At 50.1% G+C, this 26,316-nt stretch overlaps 1 protein-coding gene across 3 annotated transcripts in view; it reads right to left on the reverse strand.

The window, feature by feature from the left end:
* diaph2 (diaphanous-related formin 2) overlaps window positions 1-26,316 on the reverse strand; it is a 277,431-nt gene that overhangs the window by 226,213 nt on the left and 24,902 nt on the right. For all 3 annotated transcript variants that reach the window (XM_072717314.1, XM_072717315.1, XM_072717316.1), the window contains one exon: window positions 24,424-24,444. In XM_072717314.1, the coding sequence (XP_072573415.1) occupies window positions 24,424-24,444 (21 nt within the window). The remainder of the gene's footprint in view (window positions 1-24,423; window positions 24,445-26,316) is intronic.

Below are 26,316 nucleotides of genomic sequence, written 5' to 3' on the forward strand. Positions count from 1 at the left end.
AAATTTAACAAATGTCACTTTTAGGCCAAACCTAGATTCGACAAGGCTGCGTCGTAAATCTTCATGCAATTATATCTTAGTGAGAAATATTAAAATGAAATTAGCTCTATATGTAAATGATAAATAATTCACAAGTAAAAGAAAAGGGGGAAAATGGGTCTGAAAGATTTTCTCCCCATCATCTTTTGGATCATACTACAGAAGGAGCAAATATTACTTCCGTTCAAATACCTGGTGAGCATGTTATTAAATTTCCCATGTAATTTAAAAATGAATGAAGCCTTTAATTATGCATTATTTCTCTGGTGACAGCTTCCCCTCGTCTACCACGTGGCCTCGCCATCACAGACTGACGGCTCGGGTGGGGGGGGGGTGCGCATGTCACCGAGGAGAGGCAATTATGTAGCCGCTGGCAACTCCGGGACGGCAATCAGGCAGGAGGGATCTACAGGTGCAGATGGGCAGAGACGGCGAGTGAGTGTGGCGGCCGCTCTGTACACGCGCCGCGCACGAGTCAGCTTGTTAAGTTGATTTATGACGCTTCTGTTTGAGCGATACCCCCCCCCCCACCCACCCCAGTACCACGAGGTCAGTCATGATGGCTCCCAGATTGTAAATAATCCCTCACCTCTCAACCCCCCCCCCACCCCATCACTGCGCAGGATCCGTCCAAATTGGGAGCCACTCTGACACTCATAGCCTCGTCTATCTCCCCGTGGGGGAGTCCGAGTCAGACTGGGGGAGGGGGATGGGGGGGCTGCTGGATGATGTGGGGGGACGATATTAGTGAGGAAGGATGGCAAGAGGATGCCGTGTGAAGCCAGGCGTGGGAGGACACGGCGCTTAAGCGAATCCGGCATCTCGCTCAGGCAGGAACAGCGAGAGAGAGTCGCTATTCAGGCCAGTGGTCGGGGCGATCTGGCCCACTCCTTGAACCCGTATTCCCACAGACACCAGGCCCATGACCCCCACCTAACCAAAAACAAATGCCTCGCTCTAACAATCCACGGAGACATCAAGCACATGGGGGTGTTCCCAGCACTGCGATGCCTGGGGGCACCTATCGCTGCATTGGGTTGTTTCTTGCCCCGGTTTATCCCGCTCTGGCCTCAGAACCCAAAAAATACCTGCAGCGGGAATCGAGACCAGATTGTGGGTGCCATCAATTCATGCAGCCGTTTAATTATGCAAGTGCCTCCTAACCCTACCTGCAGACATGGCCTCAGTGGACTCACTCGTAGCTGAGCGAAAGCCTCTAAACCGTGTGCTTTTCTATTATCGCCACGGAAACGAGGCTCTGCCGAGAATCATGCCGCCACCCTTAGACAGCATCCTGTTTGGTGCCATTCCAGCTGAAGTTTGAAGGCTTGCCGGGCTGGAGGAGGTCTCTCGGGCGACAGCAATGGTGCTGATGGCTCTGTAAATAGGCAGTGGGTCTAGGCCATGCTGTCGGTACATATTTAGAGCCAAAAGACCCGACGACCGCATGGCGTGCTGGCCACCGCGCTCACCGGCTCGACGCAGGTATCTGTGAACGTGTCCCTGATTCGACGTGACAAGCACCTTGAGGCTCGGGGTGACCAGGACACGAGGAGAGCGGCATGACGAAAATGCCAGATTCCGCGGTGCGCTTTAGCTGGCTGTCCGAACGTCGAGCCGCGGAAACCGGGGATGGTGACATCACGGCGACACCCACCAGTCAGTCTCCGGGCCACCCGACTGTCACAGATCGACCGCGGCGAGCTGAGGAAAAGCGGGTGACGGCACCTCGCCGCCCCCCCCCCCCCCCCCCCTAATACCACCTGCTCCGCTCCCAAACAAAGGCGACGATCAGCGTCCTCCTCGCAAATATCACGCAGGCTCAAGGGTGGTGCAGGAGACAGGACACGACGCAGACACACCGGTCAGATTAGCATAAATCCTTTAGCTAATATGCTAAGTTTAATTTTGGGAAATTAACTTTCGCCTGCAGGACTCCTTGGAGCCAAAATGAATTAGCCGTCACCCTGGTACCAGCGGGCTACCTAACGGGCCGCTGGCGACCTGCCAGTGCACTGTGTATGTAAATGCCTTTAATTGGAGCTGGCATGCCAGGGTAACGACGCAATTTTTGTAATGATTTCAGTTTCCCCTGGTGTAACATATAACATAAAAAGGCAAATGTGTAGAACCACATATTTAATAAAAAAACTCAACGCGCAGGATCGGCCAATTACAGCAAGTCAATTGCTCGTTTTGGAATGCCGTTTGATTAAGAAGTGATTTTAATTTCAAACAAGAATAAAAAACTATAGTCATGCAGCAAATCCATCCGCTGGATGAATCCTAGAATTTACCAGTGGGGGGGGGGGGGGGGGGAGGTGAGACAGATGAATTTGTCAGACGGGATCCAGGAGGAAATGCAACACGGCCACATTACCGTAAGCGGCCACCAGGAACCTGCCTGCCTATTAATATTACCCCCCACCCCATCCCATCCCATCCCACAAACCGCAGACACATCAAACAGCCGGCAGACAATGCTGAAGCCCGCCCTTATGCAATTAAAGCACTCAACTTTGAAAAGGGGGTTACTTAGCACAGCCCCCACAATGGGCCGGGAGGGGAGGCCGAGACGTTCGCCGATGCCAGCGGGGGCTCCGATCATTATTCCGGCAAACTTTTGTCTCTTAAAGGCGGCCCCCCACGCTCGCCGTGTTTCTTTATCCGTGTCACTGATCAGCGAGCAGTTTCTCTAATTTAAGTGCTAATATGTAACGTGATGTGTCTTTTTTTGCTGCTATCTAGGTTGAACTCTTTCCCTGGCATCTCCTGCGTTCGGTCTCTTTCATTCCCGAGATGAAACGTAGTTCAGCCAGACAGTCACGCTGAGCTCAACTCCCGGGGAAAGGGGCCGCAGGAGCCGTCACGAGTCATCGCACCGAGTCGGCGGCCGTCCTTAAAAGCGGGGGGTGGGGGTCACACATGGACATGCAGGGCTCGCCGTTAATCCGCAAATCTGCGAATCTGCGAATCTGCGATCATGAGCCGTGTTCGGGTCGTCCAGACGGGTCAGTGCCTTCGGTCCTCCGGAAGCGCGCCGTCGTCTCGGCAGCGAAGGCCTGTCGACGGCCTCCGGAACGTTCCCCCGGCCGCTTAGGGGCCGTGGCTGTAATTTCTGCAGCGCTTTGATAACTTACAAGTGCAGTGTTTATCTCGGAGGACGGGCCTGGGATTGATGCACGCCCACCGCCCGGATCGGCTTTACTTCCCTCTGACACAATCTAATAAAGGCAGGTCAGCCAAGCCGAGAACTTCTTTCTCTGCCCCTTAATTCCCTGACACTTGTCTAATAGGATTTATACACGGCTGCTGTTAATTGTATTGCTGCACAAACCAGGCTGTTTAATCCCCGATCCCAGCCCCCTCCCCCCCAGTCCCCACGCTCCCTCCCATCCCCTAAATCTAAACTAATAGGCCTGCCGTACAATGAAGGACGCCAAGGTCTACAGTAACCACGATTGTTCATTAGCGCCGAAAGTGCCAGTGAGGGACCGGGAGTCGCCCAATCAGGATCCCCCCACGCCAAGAAGCGGGGCTACCGCTCGTACCCCCACACACCTGTGCCTCCCCCTCCAGCCCGTTACGGCGCAGGGGATGGGGTCGGCAGCGACACAGCTGCCTGAGGACGCGGTTCGATCTAAGTAGTTTTCGGCGGCGATAACGCGGCACTAAACGCCACGAGAAGGAAAGCGGTAACCGTTAAGGACGTCTCTCTGACGGGAATAATTGGGAGATGCTTTTTCGCGGCCCGATCGTTTGGTCTCGCTCGGAGTGCTCACCGGAGGAGGAAGTCGAAGGGATTGAGGGCAGACGTAAATTAAATTGGGCTTTACAAAACAAAATGATGCAACTTAATGCCCTCTCGGAGAAATGAGAGGCTTCCCGGCTAATGCAAGACACACGCATAAAGGGAGGCCAAGCAGAAAGCACTAGAAAGTGCCGGAAAGTAACATCCGCTCTCTGCGGCTTCACAGCATTCATAAAGATGTGTTTCTTTTTTAATTTTAGAAGGGGGGGTTTGCACTACCAACTGGGGGAGAGGCATCTAGGTTAAAGGCAGGAGGAGGGGGGCTTTCACTGCTGCAGTTGGGGGGCATGTCATCTGCAGCAACTGTCTTGAGACGACTTTTGGCGGTGTTCCCTGGGGCTGGAAGCAGCCGGCGCTTCCCGTCGCGGGCTAATCGGTGCCAGTAGCTTCTCCAGCACCATCTCTTTATTCAGGAAAAGTCTGTTCCTTCCCCCCGGAGCCGCCATCCAGGGATGCGAGTTATTATTTTGAAAGACGCTGCGCGGATTTAATTTGCGGCCCACGGCTAAAGTGCGAGCGACCCGCTGGCACTGGCCGGACCGCGGGACTCGCTTTAGAAGTATTTACTGTACAAAGCGGTCTGGGAAGTGCTAAGAAGGAGACCGGCGGCGGGAGTCCCGGGTTACGCTCCCCCCCCCCCCGAATGAAAATCACAGAAACCATGTAATATTCCAGCCCCACAACAGGCACGAGAGATGAGGGGGAAAAAAGCCAAGTAAGAAGAAAAAAATAATGCACCTCCGCCATTTAAGCTTTGTGAAAAATCAGGACTCAGGCGGTGACTTCCCCGCCGTAATTACCCGAACACGCCGGGCTCGGATTCGCCGATACAACACAAGGTCTAAATGAAAACTAATTTAAATGCCAGATACATCAAGACATAATGCATTTTGGGGAAGAGAGGAAAAAAACATTAAAGAAATGTGATCCTTATTATCTAATTAATCCTTCCGTGCCCAAAGGTTATTTAATTTGTTGAAGGATCATTAACAAGCAAATAAAATAACGAGAATCTTAATTTGCTCCAATTTAAAGGGAAAGTTTGTGCCGAACAGCAGCGGATTTAAATCAGTCGCCGCCCAGCGAAACTGCTAAAGAAATTAGAGCGACTCTAATAAGCGGCAAACTCGTGGCAACTTAATAGCGCAGGCGGCAGTGCCAATAATTTATCCATCGTGCCAAGATGACATCCCATAAACTGGGGAAACAAAGCATTAACTCATCAGCCTGAAATGATGGGTGTTCGGGAGCATCTGAACCTCTGGCTGGCACTCCGGATGAGGGCAGGACCCAGCAGAGCCATGCAGGAACAAAACCATGGTGACGGCGACCCCTATCTGTCAGGCGTGACATACACACGCGCAACCTGTTTATGGTGCTGCGGGAATCTCTGTTATGAAGGTATTAATGCAGCATACAAAACATACACCCTTAGTCAAGGTGCTAGGATTACTTCCCAGCACCCATTTAAGCTGCATTTAATCCCAGGACTATTTTTAAAGGTTAAAAAGGAAAATTAAACTCCGCAGAGTGCATCTCAGCCTCATCGGTCTGGGCAGAATTTCCAACAAGGCCACCATGGATCGAACCTGAGCAGAAGGGCGCCGGGCGAGTGTCGCGTTTCGGGTTTGCTCGGAACCGGGGCAGTGCGTCACACATGATCCCCCCCCCCCACGCTGACAAACGGGCCCCCGTGTTCATGGCCATCAATCCCGGCGGCTCAGATCGATCCTGCCAGAACCTTAGCGCTCCGGCACTGGGCTTCGACCTGCTGGCATCATGGCGCCTCCCCAATTCTGCAGGCACCCAGCAAAAATGAGATTCGTGCCTGATAACAAAAGCAAGCCCCCCCCCCCCCCCCATATCCCGCGCAGAGGGAGTCCTCACCAGCTGGGGGGGGGTCACCCTCACACCCTTCATCCGAGAAGGCAGGTAATGCCGACACTCTCCGAATAAAACACTGTGGGACCAGATTCCTCACTTCCCAATGGCCAACAGCAATATATCTGACCAACATATTAAAAACAGCCTCCTTTAATGTCAGCATTACAGCAGAAAATATGTAATTCATGTTCATATAATGAAGTGATGCTTCCCTCTTTTTTTACATTCTCATACAGGCTTTTTCCCCGCTCCGTACCCCAGTAAGCATGCCCTCATTCTGCCTCATTCAGGCCCAGTGCCCCCAAGGACTAGCTTTTTGCTTTCAGCTTAATGTCATACATTTTTTTTTGTCTTAACCCCCCCCCCCCCCCACCCTCCACCCCCAACACTGAGAATTACAGCCCCGGCGGGAGCGATAATTGAGCTGGCGAGATTACGAAGCGATCTAAAGGAGAACCCAGTGATAAACGCCGGCTGTATGCCAGAGTCACGGCCCCACGCTCCAGCACGCTGACCGCCGCTCTCCGCCTGAAATGACCACCCGCTGGACTGCTGCCCTCCTTCCGTGACACCCGCTCAGACGACGGGGGCCGCCGGAGTCCTCCTGGGGGCGCAGATGGGCATTTCATGCTAACTCGTGCCAGATGGACACCAGGCCGCTTTTCAAGCGAGATGGGAAGCCACATCCGATCCCTCACATCCATGTGGCTTTTACAGAAACTCTACACTGTTTCTGGGCTAAAAAGGACTAACTGGAAGCAGAGAGGGGCTAAGGTCAGAAAACCGAAAACTCAATAAGGCCTCAGCAGCCACGTCACCTGAAACTCATCTGAAGCTATGCAGGTTTGGGTCTGACTGGTACTTGGATGGGGGACCAACTAGGTAAGATGGGTCGCTGCTGGAAGAGCTACTGGTGTGGCCACCAGGTTTGTCCGTCCTGTGGATCTCAATGCTATGACAGGGGCACTGTAATGTAAGACAGCGTTGTCTTTCAGATGAGATGTAAAACCGAGGTCCTGACTCTCTGAGGTCATAGAAGATCCTTCGACAGGGAGTAGGGGTGGTAGCCCAATGTCCTCACTGAAACTGCCTGCAGTTGCCCTATCAGGTCTGGCCTCCTATATCTAACTGGTGAATTCTCTCCTTAGCTAGGGCATACTGGTGCAGAATGGCTGCCTTCACGCCATCCGGGTGGGGGCTACACAGTGGTGGATGAAGTGGCTCGCCACTGGTTCTGTGAAGTGCCTTGAAAAGTGATATTTAAATGTTTCATTCATTTAAGAGACCGCAAGCAGGCCCCAAAAAGCAGGAATTTGCAGGCATTGTTGATCTCACTTGTCTCTCACCTGCCTCATATAAGAAAGACCCGAGATCCATCCATACCCCCCCCCAAACACCTCTAAAAAATCAAAAAAAAAAAAAAAAAAAAAGCAATAAATGAGATATAGGGTGGGCGATGAAAATGTCAAACTATGGATTTCTTGCCGGTGGTCCTTTTAAATGTTAACCACATGCCGTGGAAAATGAATCTCAGGAAGGAGCCTTCGTTAATTCCTAATTATTGCACTCGGGTAACATTCAGATGCTGCTGGGAAATTTCAAAGGTGGAAGCTGAGGGGGGTGGGGCTCCCCCAGGCTCGGACGGCGCAGTGAGAACACCTGAAAATGCGCTCATTAGCGGCCCCTTCAAAGGCGGCGCAGCCAGCAGCTGCCAGGGCGTGGATCTCCACGGCAACCCTCTTCCGTTTTTTTTTCCCCCATCCGTAACCACTTAGGGTCGTCGAGGCGTCGGAGCCGAGGAGCGTTAACTCTACAAAGTACATAAGTCGACACGATGTCGCGCTCGGCATTAAAGAAGGAGAAGGAGTGGGAAGAAAGGCATTAGGGATGACAGGCGCGCAGTGCGGCACGGCCGTGTGAAGAGCTGGAGACGGCGGCGAAAGCGGGATGAAAGCGCCAGGCCGGCGGCACGGCGGATCTGAGGCAGCGCGTGGCAATATCACACGCCAGAGAGCGCTGCCACTTTGTCGCTCTTGTCGAGTTGAAGGCGGACATTTATACGGAGATCCAAGAGGCGCGTGCCGATGTGGCCTGTTCCCCAGTTCTGGGGGGGGAGGTGTAGTATACCGGTTAACAGTGGGGCATCTGCCGGTTCACTTGATTAACTTAGCAGCACTAGCTGAACAGGCTCACCGGACACACCTGGGGGGAGGCAGCGGTGGCGATACCCACCGCGACCCGCCCATCCCAGGCCTGCCGCACGACATCCCTCAAGGTCTCCAGATGTGGGTGCGCCGTGGACCGTCAAACGTGCCCATTTGCTCAGAGCTCAGCAAAAATGCAAAAAGCCAAGCGATACCTCAGCGAGCTCCAACCCAACGCGGCCTTCAACACAGACGGGCAGGCGTGGGAGAGTAGGCGACAGTCAGAATGTTCGTGGTTCACCTACATGCTTTCAAAACCCAGAAAGCTCCTCCTCTATACCTCCCAACTAAATTATGGGGGCTTTTTATACAAGCAGTATCCCCCCCCCCAATAAAAGAGTCAGCATCATTTAAAATGAAATACATTTTCTAAATGTCATGACAAACCCATTTAACGGACTATTTAAACAATATTGATGTTGAAACACTAAGACTTTATAAATTAAAAGTAGCTCCAAGACACATAAGAAGTAAATTTAATGGAACTATTTTACCACATTTTATTAGTGGTTGAGGAGTGTTGCGTTGTATTTTTTTTTCCCCTCCATAAAACTCAGTATAAATCAGTGTATTAATGGCCTGGACTGGGATTTTTCTAACATGCACAGGTGACAGAGAAGGCTTTTCCATTTGTGGAGAGTCTCATACTGCAACTTAAAGCATTGCTTTATTAAAACAGATTACTCATTTTCCTCAAATGTTATTCGGGGAGCAACAAACACAGGTCAGGTCCGCAGCAACGGCAGGAGGGGAAGGGGGAGCGCGGACCGAGAATGCTGAATGGGGTCAAGATCGCCCCCAGGTGGTAAGGGCTGCACAGTGATGTGGCCACGCCACCGGATTCCAGTCCCTCAAAGAAGTAGGGATGATTCATCTGTGCTCCTGCTGGCTGATTCCCTTAAGCAGAGTGAACTGGGTGCCCTTTCAAGCTTTCGTTAAATACCCCCGCGTTTCACAGCTGTTATACGCTGGCCATCTCAAAGCAAGCATTTACAGTGCGTTTGATTGACTTTTCCAGGGTCATTCAGATCCCAAAAACAAAAACATATATATATTTTATTGGCAGAAAAACTAATGGCCTGATTACACAGGCGGAGAGCAGGAAGGCACCCCCGTTCATCCTGATGTCGTCTTCGGAGACGGACCCGAGTTCACGCTGCTGGCCGCCCGCTTAAACAGCGAAACATAATTTAAATATATTGTACAATTTAAAAATCGCTGGAGGCGCCACTTACTTCCGGAACATTTATGCAAATTTCTACTCAAAGATGCAGTGGCAATATCCATCCCACAGAGTTCAGGAGGTTTTTACAATCCAATATCTGATGAGAGATTTATTTTAAACAAAAGGTCACCACTGGGTCGTGCCAGAAAACACATACGGCTGCCTGCTTCATTAAAGCGGCGTAAGCTGCCGCTAAATTGCGAAACGGAGCTAAATGAGGAGCGATCTGTCTATCCGGAGGGAAACAAACGCAGAGAGCGAGCTTTATTTCCGATAATGCTTATCTTCCAACTGGTGGACCTCACCCACCTGCTAACCGACAGTAGAATCCTTGGGTCTCAGTGAGCTCTTCATGGCTGCTGTCACTGTCTTCCTGTGGCCCAGTACAGGAAGCCTTCATCCACAGTGGCCAACGCGGTAGGGACTCAGTGTTTAACTGCATTCCGGAGGGTCACATGACTCTGGGAAGGTGGGAACTACATGCAGCGCAATTACAACAGCATGTGGACCGAAGTGCGTATGACTGAGTGGAACAGTGGGTGTATGGGCAGCGACTGAGTCTGCTGAAAAGCACAAGCACCCAGATAGGGGGCGCCGTAACCCTAACTCTACCTGGCTACCTGTCATGTTCACAGCAAAACCACCAGCTGACCTCCGGCAGCACTCACACAAAACTGTACATCATGCTGAAAATTTGTTGTTGACCTGGTGCTGCTCTCTCAACGCCGGATATTTTGCTGGAGCAATTCAGGTGAAGTAGCTCAGTGAAGTACAAGAACTGTGCCCCCCAAAGACCTCCAAACGAGCAGCTTTAGATTTGGTCACACAGCTAAACCAGATTTGTGCGCAATTCTATGGTCTTGCCGACAAACTGTGCTACAGGGGGTCACAACTCACAACCCCATAGCTACGGGTTCGATCCCTGATTCGGGCCTTTTGTTTGGTCGTGTTTTCCTGTGACTGTGTGTGTCTCCTGTGTGCATTTATCTCAGAATCCAGCTAAACTCTCCATTGTGCATAGTGTCTGTGAATCTGTCACTACTTCCCACAATGGGGCAACGAAATGTCCCCACAATGTGGTAAAACCTGTTACTGTTTTAGCTTGTGGGGACATTTTCCAGGTCCCCACAATATCTGCAAATGCAATCAAAAACCAAAAAGTCTTGTATTTTGTTTGGTTACTTATGGTTAAGATTAGGGCTGGGTAGGGGTTAGGGTTGTCATAATTGCGATTATAGTTTTGGCCATAGAAATTAATGCACAGTCTGTACAATGATAGGAATATAGGCACTTTGCATGCCTCTATGCATGCCATTGTGTACAGGTGTGTGTGTATGTGTGTGGATTATGTTTATATTACATTGTGGGGACCACCTGTACTCATCGCCTCATCTTTCCCCGTTTCATGATCTTTTCCTTCTGGGAGAGACTCCAGGCTCACCTGAATCTGGTGCGCATTTATGGAAATAAGATGGATGGGTTACACAAGGTCGACCAAAAGAAGAACATCATTGCTGTACAGGTTCAGTCATTTCGCGGGCATAGCCGATGCAGGACACCCCCCCCCCGCCAGTCAGCTCATCCACAGCAAAAACATGAGATCCAACCGGACGATGCGTCAAGCTGACAAATGAACATTCAAACCGGCAGATTACAATGTATCAGTGCGTCTGGTAATGTGTCATCCTTAATAACCCCTGATTAGCTGCTTTTGCATGACATCAGAGATAAATCTGCCAAAACTGTCAGCAGGCACTGAAAACGAAAGCTGGTATTCCCAAACAGTGAGCATTGCGGGCTGGGCGTCACCAAAAACGGAAGGGGGGGAAAAGCAGCTGGCAGAGGTAAAGCTTGCTGCAGCAGTGACAGGAGGAAAGCTAATAAACCACACTAGACACCCCCTGACCAACGACAATCAGAGAATAGTCTGACCTACTAAATTCAAAGGGGTCCTCAGAAAAACAGGTGTCTGAAAATGTGCCTTGCCTTTCTAAAACTAAAAAGCTTTTTTTTATAATTTTTTTTTTTTTTAAATCAAACCTTCAAATGATTGTAATAAAAGTACTACAGGATATATAGGAAGAACGAAGACTGAAATCTGTTGTATGATGGTACGGTCCAGGACCAGCACCAATCCAACATAAGCCGTTGGCAGCCCGGCATCCCAATAACAGATTAATCTCGTGCAATTTTGCAGTAGTCAGCCTGTAAGCAGGCGCCAAGCCGGGCACCAACAGGCAGCCTGGGGTCCTAATTATGAAAAGCAAAAGAATGATGAAGTTGGGCCTTGTTTAATCACGGCTGTCCAAGCTATGCTTGTCTGGGGCGTTCATTCACAGAGGCCAAGGGGTACAGCTGGATATAACTGGAGCTCCAACCTGCACACACACAGACAAACACGGAGAGACATACACACACAAACACGGAGAGATATACACACACACACACGCATACAAACACGGAGAGATATACACACACACGCATACAAACACGGAGAGATATACACACACACGCATACAAACACGGAGAGATATACACACACACGCATACAAACACGGAGATACACACACACACACACAAAGACAAACACATAAAGAGAGATACACACACACACGAAGACAAACACGTAAAGAGAGATACATACACACAGACAAACACGGAGAGAGATACACACACACAGTCACACACTGAGAGATATACACACACACGCATACAAACACGGAGAGAGATACACACACACACGCATACAAACACGGAGAGAGAGATACACACACACACTAAGACAAACACGTAGAGAGAGATACACACACACACAAAGAAACACGGAGAGAGATACACACACACACAGACAAACACGGAGAGAGATACATACACAGACAAAAACGGAGAGATATACACACACACACACACAGACAAATACGGAGAGATATACACACACACACACACACAGACAAACACGGAGAGATATGCACACACACACGCATACAAACACGGAGAGAGATACACACACACACACAGACAGACAAACACGGAGAGAGATACACATACACACAGATAAACACAGAGAGATACAGACACACAGACAAACAGGCAGAGACATACACACACACACACACACACAAACACGGAGAGAGATACAGACACACATACAGACAAACATAGAGAGAGATACAGACACAAACACAGAGAGAGATACAGACAAACACGGAGAGATATATACACACACACAGACAAACACGGAGAGAGACAAACACATACAAACTGACAGAGACATACAGACACACGCAGACATATACAGAGACACACAGACATACACACACACAGAAAGACCGACACAAACACACACGCAGAGACAGACAGACCGACACACACATACATACACGCAGACAGACAGAGAAATATACAGTACACAAATACACATACACAGACCGACACAAACAAAGTCACACGCAGAGACAGAAAGACTGACACACACATACATGCAGACAGACCACAGCAACCAGCTAGACAACGTTCCAGTAACCCCTCTCCAGCCATGGTGAAGATTTGGGTCTCCCCAAAACGCCTTCAGCGCCCCCCCTCCTGACACCGATGGGGGCTCCACCTTTAGGGCAGTTTCCCGGGTTAACCATCAAGGCCAAGGCGGCGAAGACTGGAGCTCTCGGGGGGTACACCCGGGGTGGGGGGGTTAATAGCATAATTAAGGCTATCCTCTAAGCGCCGCGCACACTATGCACTGTAGCCCAAGCAGGTGCTCGTCATGCAGGCCCTTTACCGCACCCGCCTGAGCCCCACACACGCTGACCGCACACCAGCAGCACTCAGTGGGGGCCACGACTCCAGCTGTGATCCCAGCTGCTTTGTAGTCATGGAAAAGCAGATAAGTACACAAACAAATCCGTTAAGAAGCTGGAAACCGCAATCGACACTATCATCCGACTGACTTGGTTATATAACCAGCAGGTGGCGTAATGGTTAAGGACACGCGCACTCCAAAGCTGCCACTGAATCTCCCAAGATGGTCTCTGTTGTTTGTAACTTTAATAAAAGGGCTGATGTTACTGAGATTCTAAGAAGCATTTCGGTTACTTTGTGTCTGTTTATAAATAGAAACACTATAAAATAGAAATGAGTGCTGTAATTTGCCAGTCGACTAATTACCTCATTCTTTTTACAGTCATATAGCCTATATGTTTTTGCTGTGTGTTAAAGGCCCCTCCCTCATGCAGTGTGGCGGGGGGGTGTCTGGGCGGGTCTCTGCTCATCAGCACTTTCCTGAAGCGGACGACGGTCAGCAGAAAGTAGCAGACCTGCACCATCTGTTTGTTACTTACATCATTTCATTTCCCTCCATCCAAAAGAGGAGGGAGAACACATTTATCCATCCCTCTGCTGAGTTCCGGCTCTCCTCTCATCAATAAGATTAAGAAGCTGCGAGTAATTATGCCGGTTTTTCATAATTACACCAGCGCAAACTTGGCGCTCGTGTTCTGCCTTTATTAAGCTTAGAGTTTTCTTTTTTGCTCTTTTTTTTTTAGGGAAATTAGCATTTTGCTGGTGTAAACGTAAACAATGGGTACGGTTTAGATTTTAGATTTGGGATTTTTTTTTCCCCACCAGCATGTGGGAGTGGGGGTGGGTAGGACAGGTAAATAAATGCATAAGGATAAGTAAGCAAATAACCAGATTTAGATTTCTATTTATGATATGACAAAGTTAGATTCACTCATTCAGATAGCTAAATTTGCTAGCTAATTAATTTAGAATTAAACTGGCCTGCCAGACTACACGGTGGCAACTTAGGTAAGGAAAACATATGTAAAACAAAACAAAATGGGAGGGTGGCCTTAGAATATGGGAGAATCCTGGGAAAGACAGGAGGGTGCCGGGAGATGGCCTCGGAATACGGGAGAATCCTTGGAAAGACGGGAGGGTGCCGGGAGATGGCCTTGAAATACGGGAGAATCCTGGGAAAGACCGGAGGGTGCCGGGAGATGGCCTCGGAATACGGGAGAATCCTTGGAAAGACGGGAGGGTGCCGGGAGATGGCCTTGAAATACGGGAGAATCCTGGGAAAGAACGGAGGATTCGGGAGATGGCCTCGGAATACGGGAGAATCCTTGGAAAGATGGGAGGGTGCCGGGAAATGGCCTTGGAATGTGGGAGAATCCTGGGAATGACCGGAGGGTGTCGGGAGATGGCCTCGAAATAATGGATCAGCAGCAAACCACCTATGCACCTCAGAACCGAGGATGACAACAACGTTATTCTCATGGGAGCGTGACTGCATACAGTATCAATATGGGGCCATTTTGATCCTTAGGTTCAACTACTGCATGAGGGAGAAAGAAAGAAACAGATCCTTGTAATACAGATAAAGGGCGATATGTAAGGTACTTAAATCCAACCATTTTCTGAAACCGCTTATCCTATTGGGAATATTTACAATGTGGAATATTTAAAATATTGGATTTAAAAAAAATGCTGCCCTTCTGGCAAATAAACTCCCCACCCCCAGAAAAGGGAAAAAAGTGAGGACACTATCTTTAATCAGGTTTTAAATGATTTACTCCCATCAACATCACTATAATGTGAGTGATTAGCTCCCCCAGCTGTAAAAAGCAATAGGGATTGTTTCGTGAACAAAAGCGAATACCAGAGCCCACATGCCATTATGCGGCCCGATATCGCATTAAACGCACCTCCGGTGAAAAAGGACAAGCGAGCGGGGTGCGCTCAAGTATTAAACCCAGCAGATTCACAGAGAGAGGGGAGGTGCACTTGTGTGTTAAACCCAGTGGGTTCATGGAGAGAATGGGGCGTGCTCGCGTATCAAACCCAGTAGGTCCCACGTAGAGATCAGGGCCACTTGCGTATCAAACCCGGTATGTTGCACAGAGAGATCAGGGCACGTTTGCGTATCAAACCTGGTGGGTCCCACGGAGAGATCAGGGCGTGCTCACGTATCAAACCCAGTAGGTCCCACGGAAAGACCAGGGCACGCTTGCGTATCAAACCCGATAGGTCCCATGGAAAGATCAGGGCACGCTTGCGTATCAAACCCGGTAGGTCCCACGGAAAGATCAGGGCACGCTTGCGTATCAAACCCGATAGGTCCCATGGAAAGATCAGGGCACGCTTGCGTATCAAACCCGGTAGGTCCCACGGAAAGATCAGGGCACGCTCGCGTATCAAACCCGGTAGGTCCCTCTGAGAGATCAGGGCACGCTTGCGTATCAAACCCGGTAGGTCCCACAGAGAGAGCAGGGCACGCTTGCGTATCAAACCCGGTAGGTCCCACAGAGAGAGCAGGGCACGCTTGCGTATCAAACCCGGTAGGTCCCACAGAGAGAGCAGGGTGTGCCCGCGTATCAAACCAGTCGGGTCCACAGAGAGTTATCAAGAACAAGTGGCAAGAAATTGACATGTTTTTTCCCCTCATGTCTTTAGTCAACTTTGGCTGACTCATTCTCCCCAAAAATATTGTGCCCATAAAAAGTTAATGGTCGGCATAACCAGTCCGCACACCAGAGATACCACACAGGGCCCAGCCGCATTCTGGGGAGGGCAGAAGTATATATGTACATCTAAATCAGGCTTAATCCCAGCCGACCTGGGTTCCAACCTCAACATAATTATCTCATAAACTTCACACAAAATCGATGTTTATTAATTTTTTCAAATCCCTTTACCTCCAGTAGGAAATTACCCAAAATGACGATAACGTTAATTTTTCTTCTTTTAATAAGGAACTGGAGCCCCACCCTCCAGCTACAGAAAAACAACAGACAGTTTTGTGTGGAGGAGGCCAAAGTCGTTAAACGGCACAATGTTAATGATGGACTGATGAAAAATTCATTACAACAGAATAATACTAATTATCCAAACACCACACAAGAGTCTTGCAATCAAAATGAGGCCTTTCTGTTTGTATTACGCAGGGGGTCATTTTGGAGTCTGACAAATAAAATAAATAACAGAAGCAAAATTAAGATCGATAGGAGGCGGTCATTATCGGATGCGTGGGAGCCGTCCGCCTGCTGAAGCTCCACAAGGATGCAGGCTGGACGGCAGTAGGCCTGTTTCCCATCCGACCCCTCCCACTGCTGCTGCCTCGTAACATCAAAGGCTCCCCACGCAAAGAAACGTAAAGGCCAGGTGGCAGGAGGGAGCGGAAAGTACATGAAATGGCACGTCTCGGTGCTCCCTGCCAGATAAAGAGAGGGGGCGCCGGTAGGTGGTGGGGTCGACCTCTCCAGAGAGAGATAGACAGAAGCTCCTCTGCTGAACTACAGCCAACCCACTCCATAAAACACCCCCAGTACTCTCCCCTTCAGAGAGGAGCACACCCCCGGTGCTGTCCCCTTCATAGAGGAGCACACCCCCGATGCATACATAAACACTCAGGCTGGAACCACTTCACAGACACATAACACACATGTGAAAGACGTACGTGCCTGCAGGTCCAGTGGACGGCTGATAGAGACTTTGTCTGCCTGCCAGGATGAATGACTGCACACGGAAAACAGGAATGGGCTCGTACATTAGCACTCGGTTCATATAAGCACAACAAGGGAGAGCAGTTTCTGCGAGGAAATCAACCATTTAGCCTTGAGGTGGGGGGGCCATTATGTTCTGAGGGAGCGTCGGACTCTATCTGGCATGTACGGCAATATATCTGGACCTGTCCTGCCTCATTTGCGGTCCCCTTTATGGCCCATTATGTCGGCGTAAGCGATGTGCTAGCATTAGCGATGACGGCGGCAGCGTGGTTCGCCGGCCATAGCTCACGGCATTTTCCGGGGCCCGTCCGCAGCACCGTGCCCCACGCCGCGACCCGCGGAAAGCCACGCTTACAGTAATGCTGCCACCAGCGTCCGCCAGGCCTGTCACACCAATCCATCCGCCCGTAATGAGAGGCCGAAAACAAAAACCCGCTAATAGCCAACATCTGCTCGACAAAACGGGCCAAATTGGACCGGTATCCATTGAAGGGGACAGCTGGTAATTACTGCCAGCTAGGAAGTAAAAACCTCCCCTCCAACCTCTCAAATATCACAAATTAATTACTGGATTGACTAATTATTACCATCAATTAATTACGTGAGTGCTAATTTTTTGTTGCTGGCAGAGAGCAGGCATATAGAACAGGGTGTGAAACGTTCATGTACGGGTTCCTCACAGCGATGCCCATTGGACGATATAAATTGGCCAATTAAAAGGCAGGAATCTGGCGGCAGATAGTGAGTCCCATTCCAGCCTCGAAAAGAACACGTAGATCGACGTTTACCGTTAAACACGCGAGATGGACGAGGCGCAGTTCCATCTGGTTACACTTCAAAGCTTTGCCTCATAGTAAATACAGGACCTGGCCGAAGCCTGCCCCCCCCCCCCCCCGTACGTTTTTAAGAGGTGCTGCCATTACTGAGGGGACCCCCGTCCATTCTCCAACCTGTAACCCCAAAGTTGAAAAACCACAGCGTGAGCAGCGTCCAAACTCCCTGACGCCTCTCCTGCTTACACTGCAGGTACCATTTAGTGCTGAACCCAAATCCCAGGCCATATCCACCCCATTCTGACCTGCGTTCCCAAGACGAATACCTTACAAACCAAATTGTAGTCCTTGGGGGGGGGAGGGGGGGGGTAATGGCAGGCTACCCGAATCGCCCCTTTCCTGCGGCAAAATCGCCAGGAAGAAAGAAAAGAAGAACACTAAATAGAAATGTCCCCTTGCAGACGAAACGCAGAGAAAAGTGTTCATTATTAAAATCCATCTCGCTGAACTCCCGGCAACAGACAATTAAATCTGCAAAACTAATAGGAAAAGGGAGGAGAAGACGTCACATTCGGCTGCCTTTGCTGGGTCTTTGGTGATCATTAATAAATATAATTATGCTGAACAAAGAGCCACGTTGTGAGACAGCCTTTCTGACAGACACCCGATTGTTATTATTGTGAACAGTTAATTACTTTTACCACACAAAGGGGGAAAAAGAAGGAAAAAAGCCCAAAATCTCATTTCCCTTTTGAAAATTCTGCTCTAACAGCAGTAGCACACGTGTCAGCCTCTGTCACCACATCAGCCATCCGGAACAGGCCAGTGCAGTATGTCTCAAGTAGGGAGCCGCCGCCACTAGGGGGCCTCAGCGAGTTTATTTGAAAAGCATGGAAAATAATATGGCATCGTTAAGCTGGGGTGGGGTCGCCTAAATTAAACATTTACAGTATATCAATATATTTTCAAAGCGAGATATATGTCCACAATATCATGTATATCGGTAAACTTTTATCATGCATTAAAATAAGGCCTTTATTAAAGATTTTTCCTGGTTGTAAACAGCACGAAAGCTTTGGTCGTGACGTCACACAGAATGTCAGAAATCACATCATTAAAAATATCAAAATTTGCAATATTTGTTTAATTCTGTTGAAGGCTAAATTGAGGATCTTTCAAGTTATTAAGCACTTTTAATGGTTGTCAGGCTTCTGATGTTAGAGCCATTTGCTAAATAGGTTTTAGATCTGAGTAGGTTTTTTGTTCATAAACATTCACCTTCTTTTTAGAGAACAATTCTTTTTAGTCATCAATTGGAAAAAAAGGACATACTGGAGTGAAACCTTGTTTGAGTCATGTTGAAATTTGGCAGCGTAACCAAATTAAAATATATTAATTTATATTAATAAACATTGGCAATTTTTGTCATCATTGCTAAACCTTTGGGGGGGGGGGGGGGTGAGACAAAGTATTATTGGATAAAGAAGGTTGAGAACCACTGGGTTACACAACCCCCCCATGTCACATAAAGTCATGCTCCCAATGCACAAATTATCCACACCCCCCAATGTCTAAGGGTCCAATTACCAGCCAGAGATCTTTCAAATCTAAAATTCTTTTAACAGAGCACAATTCAAATATCCAAGAGGAAGCTGTGTTCAATAAGTCTGTAAACTCTCAGGGGGTGGTTTTAGGTGCAGGGAGGAATTGGGGGAGGGGAAGGGGGAGGGGAAGGGGGGCATCCTCTACACCTTCCAGCATTTCCAGAAATTTCCTTTGAATGAGTAATTAATTGGGTTCCATTCACCGGTCCCCTCCCTAATCAGTTTTATCATTTGAAAGCCGTCTTGCACATTATCTGGCCAACCTCGTACGTGTTTGCCTTTAATTAGTTAATTTAATTAGGCCCCTTATCGGCACTTGATTACATTTGATTGTGGGATCTTATCGAACCCTTGGCGCTCCTTCATCTGCTCCCTGTGCCCAACTCCAAATTCCCAAGGTTACCACGGTTACCCCTTGGCGGACTCTTGCCGACATCCTGCCAGCTGGGGCGATCGCAGATCAAGCCTAAACACGAATTGACGGGAAAAAGATTGACGAAAAAAAAGCAAAATGGCCAAAAGGCCAGAGAGAGGAGAGAGAAACGTTACGCGTCTCCCTCACCTGGCCAACTGAAGACAGGAGATTACGCCTGTCGCCGTGCAAACCGGCGGTGCTACAATTCCATAGAGGAAAAGGCCACAAAAGGAAGCTGATTTATTTTTTAAAGAAGCTAACTAAAGTAATTGGTTTTATAATAATGGAATTCATTACGACGACGTGGCTTGTTCAGAAATGCAAACAGAGGGGAAAATAACACGAGAGGTTCGAGCTGATCTGCTTAAACAAAACCGCAGGGAAATGAAAGCCACAATTCAAATGACAATTTCAGAGCCTCCCCCCCCATTTATTTTAGAAGCGCATAAGAAGCCGCTAACGCAATCAGCGGCACGCTCGTCTGTTCGGCTTGTTAGCGGAAGTTTCCCATTGGTTCCTGTTCCCTCACTGGCAGCAGAAGGATCTCGGGGGTCCGGGGGGGTCAGAGAGGTCCTCTTAAGCTCGGCTTGCGGGAACGATGACGGGTGCTGCGACGAAGCAATGGGCTCAGGGTCGGGGATGGGGTCACCTGCAGGGGTTGGAATCCAGCTCCCACAGGGCTGCCGAAACACCTGGCACAGCGCCACCTAGCTGCCAGACAGACAGAGGAGGCTGAAAGGAGGGGCCCATTCCATGGCATCCACCAGTCAGCTGCTCCCTCCCCCACATCGCTGCTAAGTAAACCAGGATCTTGAAAAGCAGAGGTGGTAGAAAAGCCATGGCTGTAAGACCAGCCCCGATTGGCTGGGTGACGAAATCTTAAAAACTGAAAAAGCAAAAAAAATAAATAAAAATGTAGAAAGCCTGTTTGTCAAATGAGACAAAAAGTATCGATTTATCAAAAGTCAATGTGAACGCAGTGCTAAAGTGCTGCACACATCCTCGCGGCTCAGTAGATCTGCCGCTTACATCAGCTCAGCGCGCTGGCAGCAGAACTCGCTCGGCGCAGGGAGGGTATTTAAATGGCATTACAGCCCGAAACGGCAGACAGGCGCACAGGGACCGGGACGAAACGCATCAGGTCAATACCATGGCAACACTGAGCCTCTCCTCTCCAGCGGCTCCAATCCTCGTGATCTGCTGCCATCTAGTGGCCGGTGGAAACAGCGACTCTCCCATGAAGCGCTGAGGTGTGCTCTTATAGGTGTGGCTCTGTTGCTTATCAACTGGCCATCAGAAGGCATTTTAATGGCGGGGGGAGGCTTTAAAGGAGCCATACGGTATGAACCACTCCTCCTGGGCATTCTTTAGGAGAAAGGCAAGGTCAACAGCACAGCAGCACAATGGAGTCTCTGATCATCACCACGCACACGTCCATTGCGGTGTCTGCTCATGCAGCCGATGAAGAAATAACGATAGCGAAAGGGAGAACCTCACAGAGGAGACGCCTCTGAAGAAACAGCAAAAGGAGAACATGTATGTAAGGAGGCGGCACGAAGCTGCTGCTGCCGTGCATCAAGAAGGTCCTGGGTTCGATCCTGGGGTGGGGGGGCATAGGTCCTTTCTGTGTGGAGTTCGCACACTCTCCCTGTGTTTGTGTGGGTTTTAGCCTCAGTGAGCTAAGCCTGTGTGCCTGTAATCAGAAGGTCGCCGGTTCAAACGCAGCCTCAGCACGTCTCTACAAAGGGCAAGTTGAGGGAGGCGTAAAGACAATTTTCCCATGGGGATCAATAAAGTATCAATTATTATTATAATTAAAGGTGCTGACGAGGCAGTAAGCATTCCGGGGCCGAGGCTGACACTATTTACTCAAGCCAAACCTGGCGTTCACCAAAAGGAAACCTCAGAGTCTGCCAAGTAACAAGGCGCCCCCTAGAGGGTCCGCGTGGTACTTATTGCACTTCTTAATACAATAAGGGGCCTCTTAAAAATTCCTGCAGAGAGGAAGAATAAACGAACTTGCTAATATACACACATGCACTGGGGAGACTCAAGTATTAAATGTGTGGGGGGGGGCAGACCACAAATCTAAAAAAGATAGAGAGGAGATGGTGTTTGACAGTGAGGCGTTACTGTGGTGTAAGGCATGGGGGGGGCGAGTGGGATGCGGAGCAGCGTGTCAGCTACACAGACATGTCACACCTCGCTCCTCTCTGACCGAGTTTCAGAAGTTAGAAAACTCCAGGAAGGTGGGGGGGGGGGGGCGACTCCACTGACACCCCCCGCAGGACGCCCCCCACCCCCGGACCGTGTCGTGTCATAGCAGGTTCTCACACCCTTAGCCACCACACTAAGAGAGGCCCAAGCGGGCTTGTTGTGGGGGTGGCCCGTTCGAGTGGTACAACTCGTCATAGAGGGGGGTCCATTCCAAGTGGTACGGCTCATCGGGGAGGGGGGGGCCTGCTGGAGTGGTACAGCCCCTCGGAGAAGGGGGGCCCCCTCGACTGGTACGGCTCATCGGGGAGGGAGTCCGTTCGAGTGGTACAGCCATTTCGAGAGAACAACTAAGACCCTGTTTAATCCTGTACTGGAGAGCCGCATCTAACCCCGCCCCAGAAAAAAGTGGATACTACTGCTCAACAAACTGATGGCCAAAAGCCCACGTGTCAGCATGCACAGGAGGAAGAGGAGGAGGAAGAGGAGGAGGATGGAACCCCAGCAGCTCCCGTCTGTCGTCGTCATGCTCTGAAGGAGACATGCAGCTTTCAGGATCTCAGAGAAGTGAAAGAGACCTTTTCACTTTCCAAAGAGGAAGTGAAAGTGAATTCGGCAGGGCTCTCCTTTGTGACTTCTGCCCTATGCACCCGTCCTCGTTGCTGGGCAATTAGCCAAACATACGTCAGGCATCGATTTGTGTCAAACAGTTTCTCTTGAGGGCGGCAAGGACACACGGCATTTAAAGGCGGAGCTCCAGGTCGGTGGCCCTTGCGAGACTGCGGCAACTCCTCGGGTGAGCGCCCCCATCAGGGAAGGAGGACCAAAAACAGCTCCAGCAAAGGTGGCCTACAGAACAGAGTGACAGAAACCAGCAAACGTAGGCCCCCACCACGGCAAATGGGCGAGAAGCGGCAACGGGTCCCCGACACTGACCAGTCAGAAAGAGCTGGTGTATGCCATGGCATTGGGAAACACCCATAATACCTGTACAAGGGAAAAAGTCACAGTAAGGCCCCCCCAACCACAGGGGGGACGCAGTTCCTCAAACAGACCCCCACGCACCACATTATAAGCAGTGTCCACACCCAACACATGTATCAGAGATTTTTTGGCTATTTTTTATTTAATTCACCCCATCCTCCGGACACAATCGGCACTTGGCAGGATGTTTCCATGGCAACCAGTGACCCCGCAGACATCAATCTCCGCCGAAGCTCCTGATGGGCGGAGCTGGCCGGCCCTTTAAAGACAGGAGGCAGCATGGTCGCCGACGGCAACCAGAGCTAATTATCAAGGACTCAGAATCACATCACCAGGTGACACTGCTGCAGTTACATACCATCTCAATTTCACACCTGAGGCTGAGCAGAGGCATGGCTGCCTGCTCATCCCCCTGGGGGGGCTCCCCAGACCCCCCCCCCCCCCCCCCCAAAACACTAAGTGGCCCAGCATCACGGCGACCCCTAACCAGGCCAGACGATGAGAAGCTGCCGGGTTTATTTAAAGTCTTGTCGAGATGGCAGCTCTCACGTCGGGCCCCCGTCGGCCCGCACAGGGCTCCTGTCTGGGCCAGAGGTGGGGGTCAGCAGCATGGAGTCACACGCTACTGCACACTATGGGTAGCGTGAAGGCTGCAGACACCAGTGAGCGACATGGCAGGAGGCTTTACTGAGACGAAGTTCATGAATATGCAGGGAGCTCAAAGGCAGTTAGAACGCTCCTCACTCTCAGCTCCTCACTCCTGCTCCCTGCCCCTCTTGGCGGTAAGCACACTGCCCACCCTATCCCCCCCCCCTGCACCTCCCCCAGGGATTTTCCAACTAGTCAAAAGAGGAGAACAAGGGGAGGCATCAAGGGCCCAAACCACAGATTTAAAGCCAAACAAGCCACTGATGACAACATGACATCCCCCCCCCAGCACCATGACCCCACAAAACAGCAAAGGGGGAACCTGGGACCAGGAAATCAGGGAACCACAACATGAGTGCAATGTGAACTGGGACAGAGAATCAGGCAGCGCCCCCTTCAGGTGGGAGGCTGCGTGTTTACAAAGATTGCTGAGGATGGGGGAAAGGAGAGCCTCATAAATACAGAAGAAAAAAAAAACATTTCTGAGAAAGCAATGGCAGGAGGGAAAGAAGAGGAAGAGAAGAAACGGAACAAAGAAAAGGGCCCCAATAACCGAGGGGGAGATCACTGTGGCCGCATATTGATGGGGGGAATGCATTCAATATCTAGGGGGGCTGTTCAATCAAAGAACAATGTGCAGAATATAATTAGGTGATGCATCCTCACTGCCCTGTCAGGAGGGACAGATGCATGCGAGCAAAGTCATTTAGATGCAATATGTTAAAATAAACAGATTAGGGATCGCAGACGCTGACGATTCACTTAAAAACAAATCGCTCACCGCTAACATTACAGAGTTTAAATGCTAATATATGCCGGCCTGCGATTCATTTCTGAGAAAAACGGCTCGAATTAACAATCCCCACCCCCCCAGTTCATTTTTGGCTGTGCAATTTGGAAATCCCTCATTTGATGTGACTCTGGTTTACCCAGAGATGCCCCCCCACACACACAAATTCACAGCCTTTCAAATTATGGAATATTAGCTAAATTAAGGGCAAGACACCGCCACCTAAAGCGATAGTCTTGTGGAAATTGGCCGCATATTTTGAAAGTGTTGGGGGGGGGGGGGGGGGAAAGGGGAGACGGGCTCACAAGCAACAAAATAATTGCTACTTACCGCAACTTTGCTTCCGGTTATCTGCATGCAGTGGTCAGCGCAGAGCGGTTAGGGTGCGAGAGAAACAAACAGCAGAGTCGTTAGTGGGTCGGCCCCCTGGGGCTGAGTGCGCTTTGCGAGAGTGCGGGGGCAGTGGAGCTGCCCCACATGGCTAACTGCATTCATACGCACGCCCGCCACGCTTTCCACATAATGTCTGCCATTTTGATGTCTGCGCAGACTACAATTTAAAATTCTGCTCTTGCCGCGATTCGCCTTATAAACAGGCCGGGGCCGGGCGGGGGGGGTTACTGTCTGCACTGAATGTCCCGGCGAGTCTGGTGGCCCCAGACACTATGCCAAGGCCACGGGAACACAGGTGGATTTGCCACTGCACAGATGAAGCGAAACTGAATTTGTGTTGGTGTGGGGATCAGACGCAGTGCGTGACTTAGCCGGGAGGGGGGATGGAGCACACCACTGCCGGGCCAATTCTGACAGTCAACCGGGGCGGGGGGACGAATCGTACATTTCTCTAATCACTAGTGTTGGTGCCCCTGAAAGTCCCCCCCCCCCCCCCTCCTCTGCTCCTTATAATAATACCAGCGTTTTAATTACCAGGTAAGAAGACAATTGATATTTCAACATTATAATCGATTCACAAAATGCAACATTCTGATAAGAATCGATGCACAGAGCGGGGAGGAGGCCACCAGCCCCACTGGGGACGCGTCTCAGAGACGGCGCTGATGCCCATGGCGTCTGTTCTGATCAGCAGACAGAGACGTGGGTGCGCGGCCCGTCCTGGACACCCCCAACCCTCACCCCCCCACCTCTATGCAAAGTGTCCTCAACTCAGAAATGATGCAGAAATAGCTTGCGAATCATCAGACACCTATCAGGTTTGCACAGCGCTGGCTGTACTGACCACTGTCAGGGTAACCTGGATGGATAAATGGGGGGGGGGCTTGTAATGAGTCATTAAAAATCAATCATTAAAAATTTCACACATGGTGACTCGACTGCGAGTTTGCGGTTAATACGGCAAACAGCCACTTAAATCCCACACGCAAATATGTGAGATATCATTCGCATGGTCTTAGTTGAGCGTGATCAACTCGGCAGACATTATCAGGAACTGCGCTCCTTCGCCACTTTTATCTGGGTGAATCTTTGAGAGGTTTGGGGGGAATGGCAGTCTCACAGATCTGGCCGTCACGCCCTGCCCGCAACGTCCGTATTTATATCGCTGTGGCAGCTCGCTGCGGCCGCCCGCCCGCCCGCCTCCATCCTCTGATGCGTCCCCCGATGCAGAGATGGGCGCCGGGGCGCCTCGCCAGGCCCGCCAGCTGTCAGGCAGCGTTAAGGCAGCGTTAAGGCTGCCGCATGGCAGATCCTTGCCACTGATTTCATCAGGAAAAAAATATTATAATAACTCTATAAATTCTGCGGCTCGCTTTTGAAGATTTGTCCTGTTCAGGCTATAAATGGATGCTTGTCGACTGCAAGAACTATTTGCAAATTCCCCCAGCCCTCCCGAAAGATTTCTTTTTTTTTTTTTTTTTTTTTTAAAAACTCTGACATTAACCCTTTTAATACCATATTTTCTTTTTATAGTCACATGACATGAAAAAAAGTTCAAGATTTGCAGCAGTAGGAGAAACAATCAAAAGGGCAGTTGGGGAGAGCAGGCAGCGGGTTTAACAGCATCTGGCAGGAAGCGCATTGCATGCGACGGTAAGCGAGCTGTCGAGGGCATGCGTGCAGGCCATGCGTGTGGGTCTGCCTTGTGACTGGATGGGCGGGAAAGACACCACGTTTAGGGCCGGGAGGTGAGACATGGCCACTAGCCTGGGAAGGGGGGGGGGGGGCAGGCAGTAGGAGACATGTGGGGTGGGGGCAGGAGGCCAGATT

The sequence above is a fragment of the Paramormyrops kingsleyae genome, chromosome 10 (assembly GCF_048594095.1).
Source record: "Paramormyrops kingsleyae isolate MSU_618 chromosome 10, PKINGS_0.4, whole genome shotgun sequence".
Taxonomy (NCBI): domain Eukaryota; kingdom Metazoa; phylum Chordata; class Actinopteri; order Osteoglossiformes; family Mormyridae; genus Paramormyrops; species Paramormyrops kingsleyae.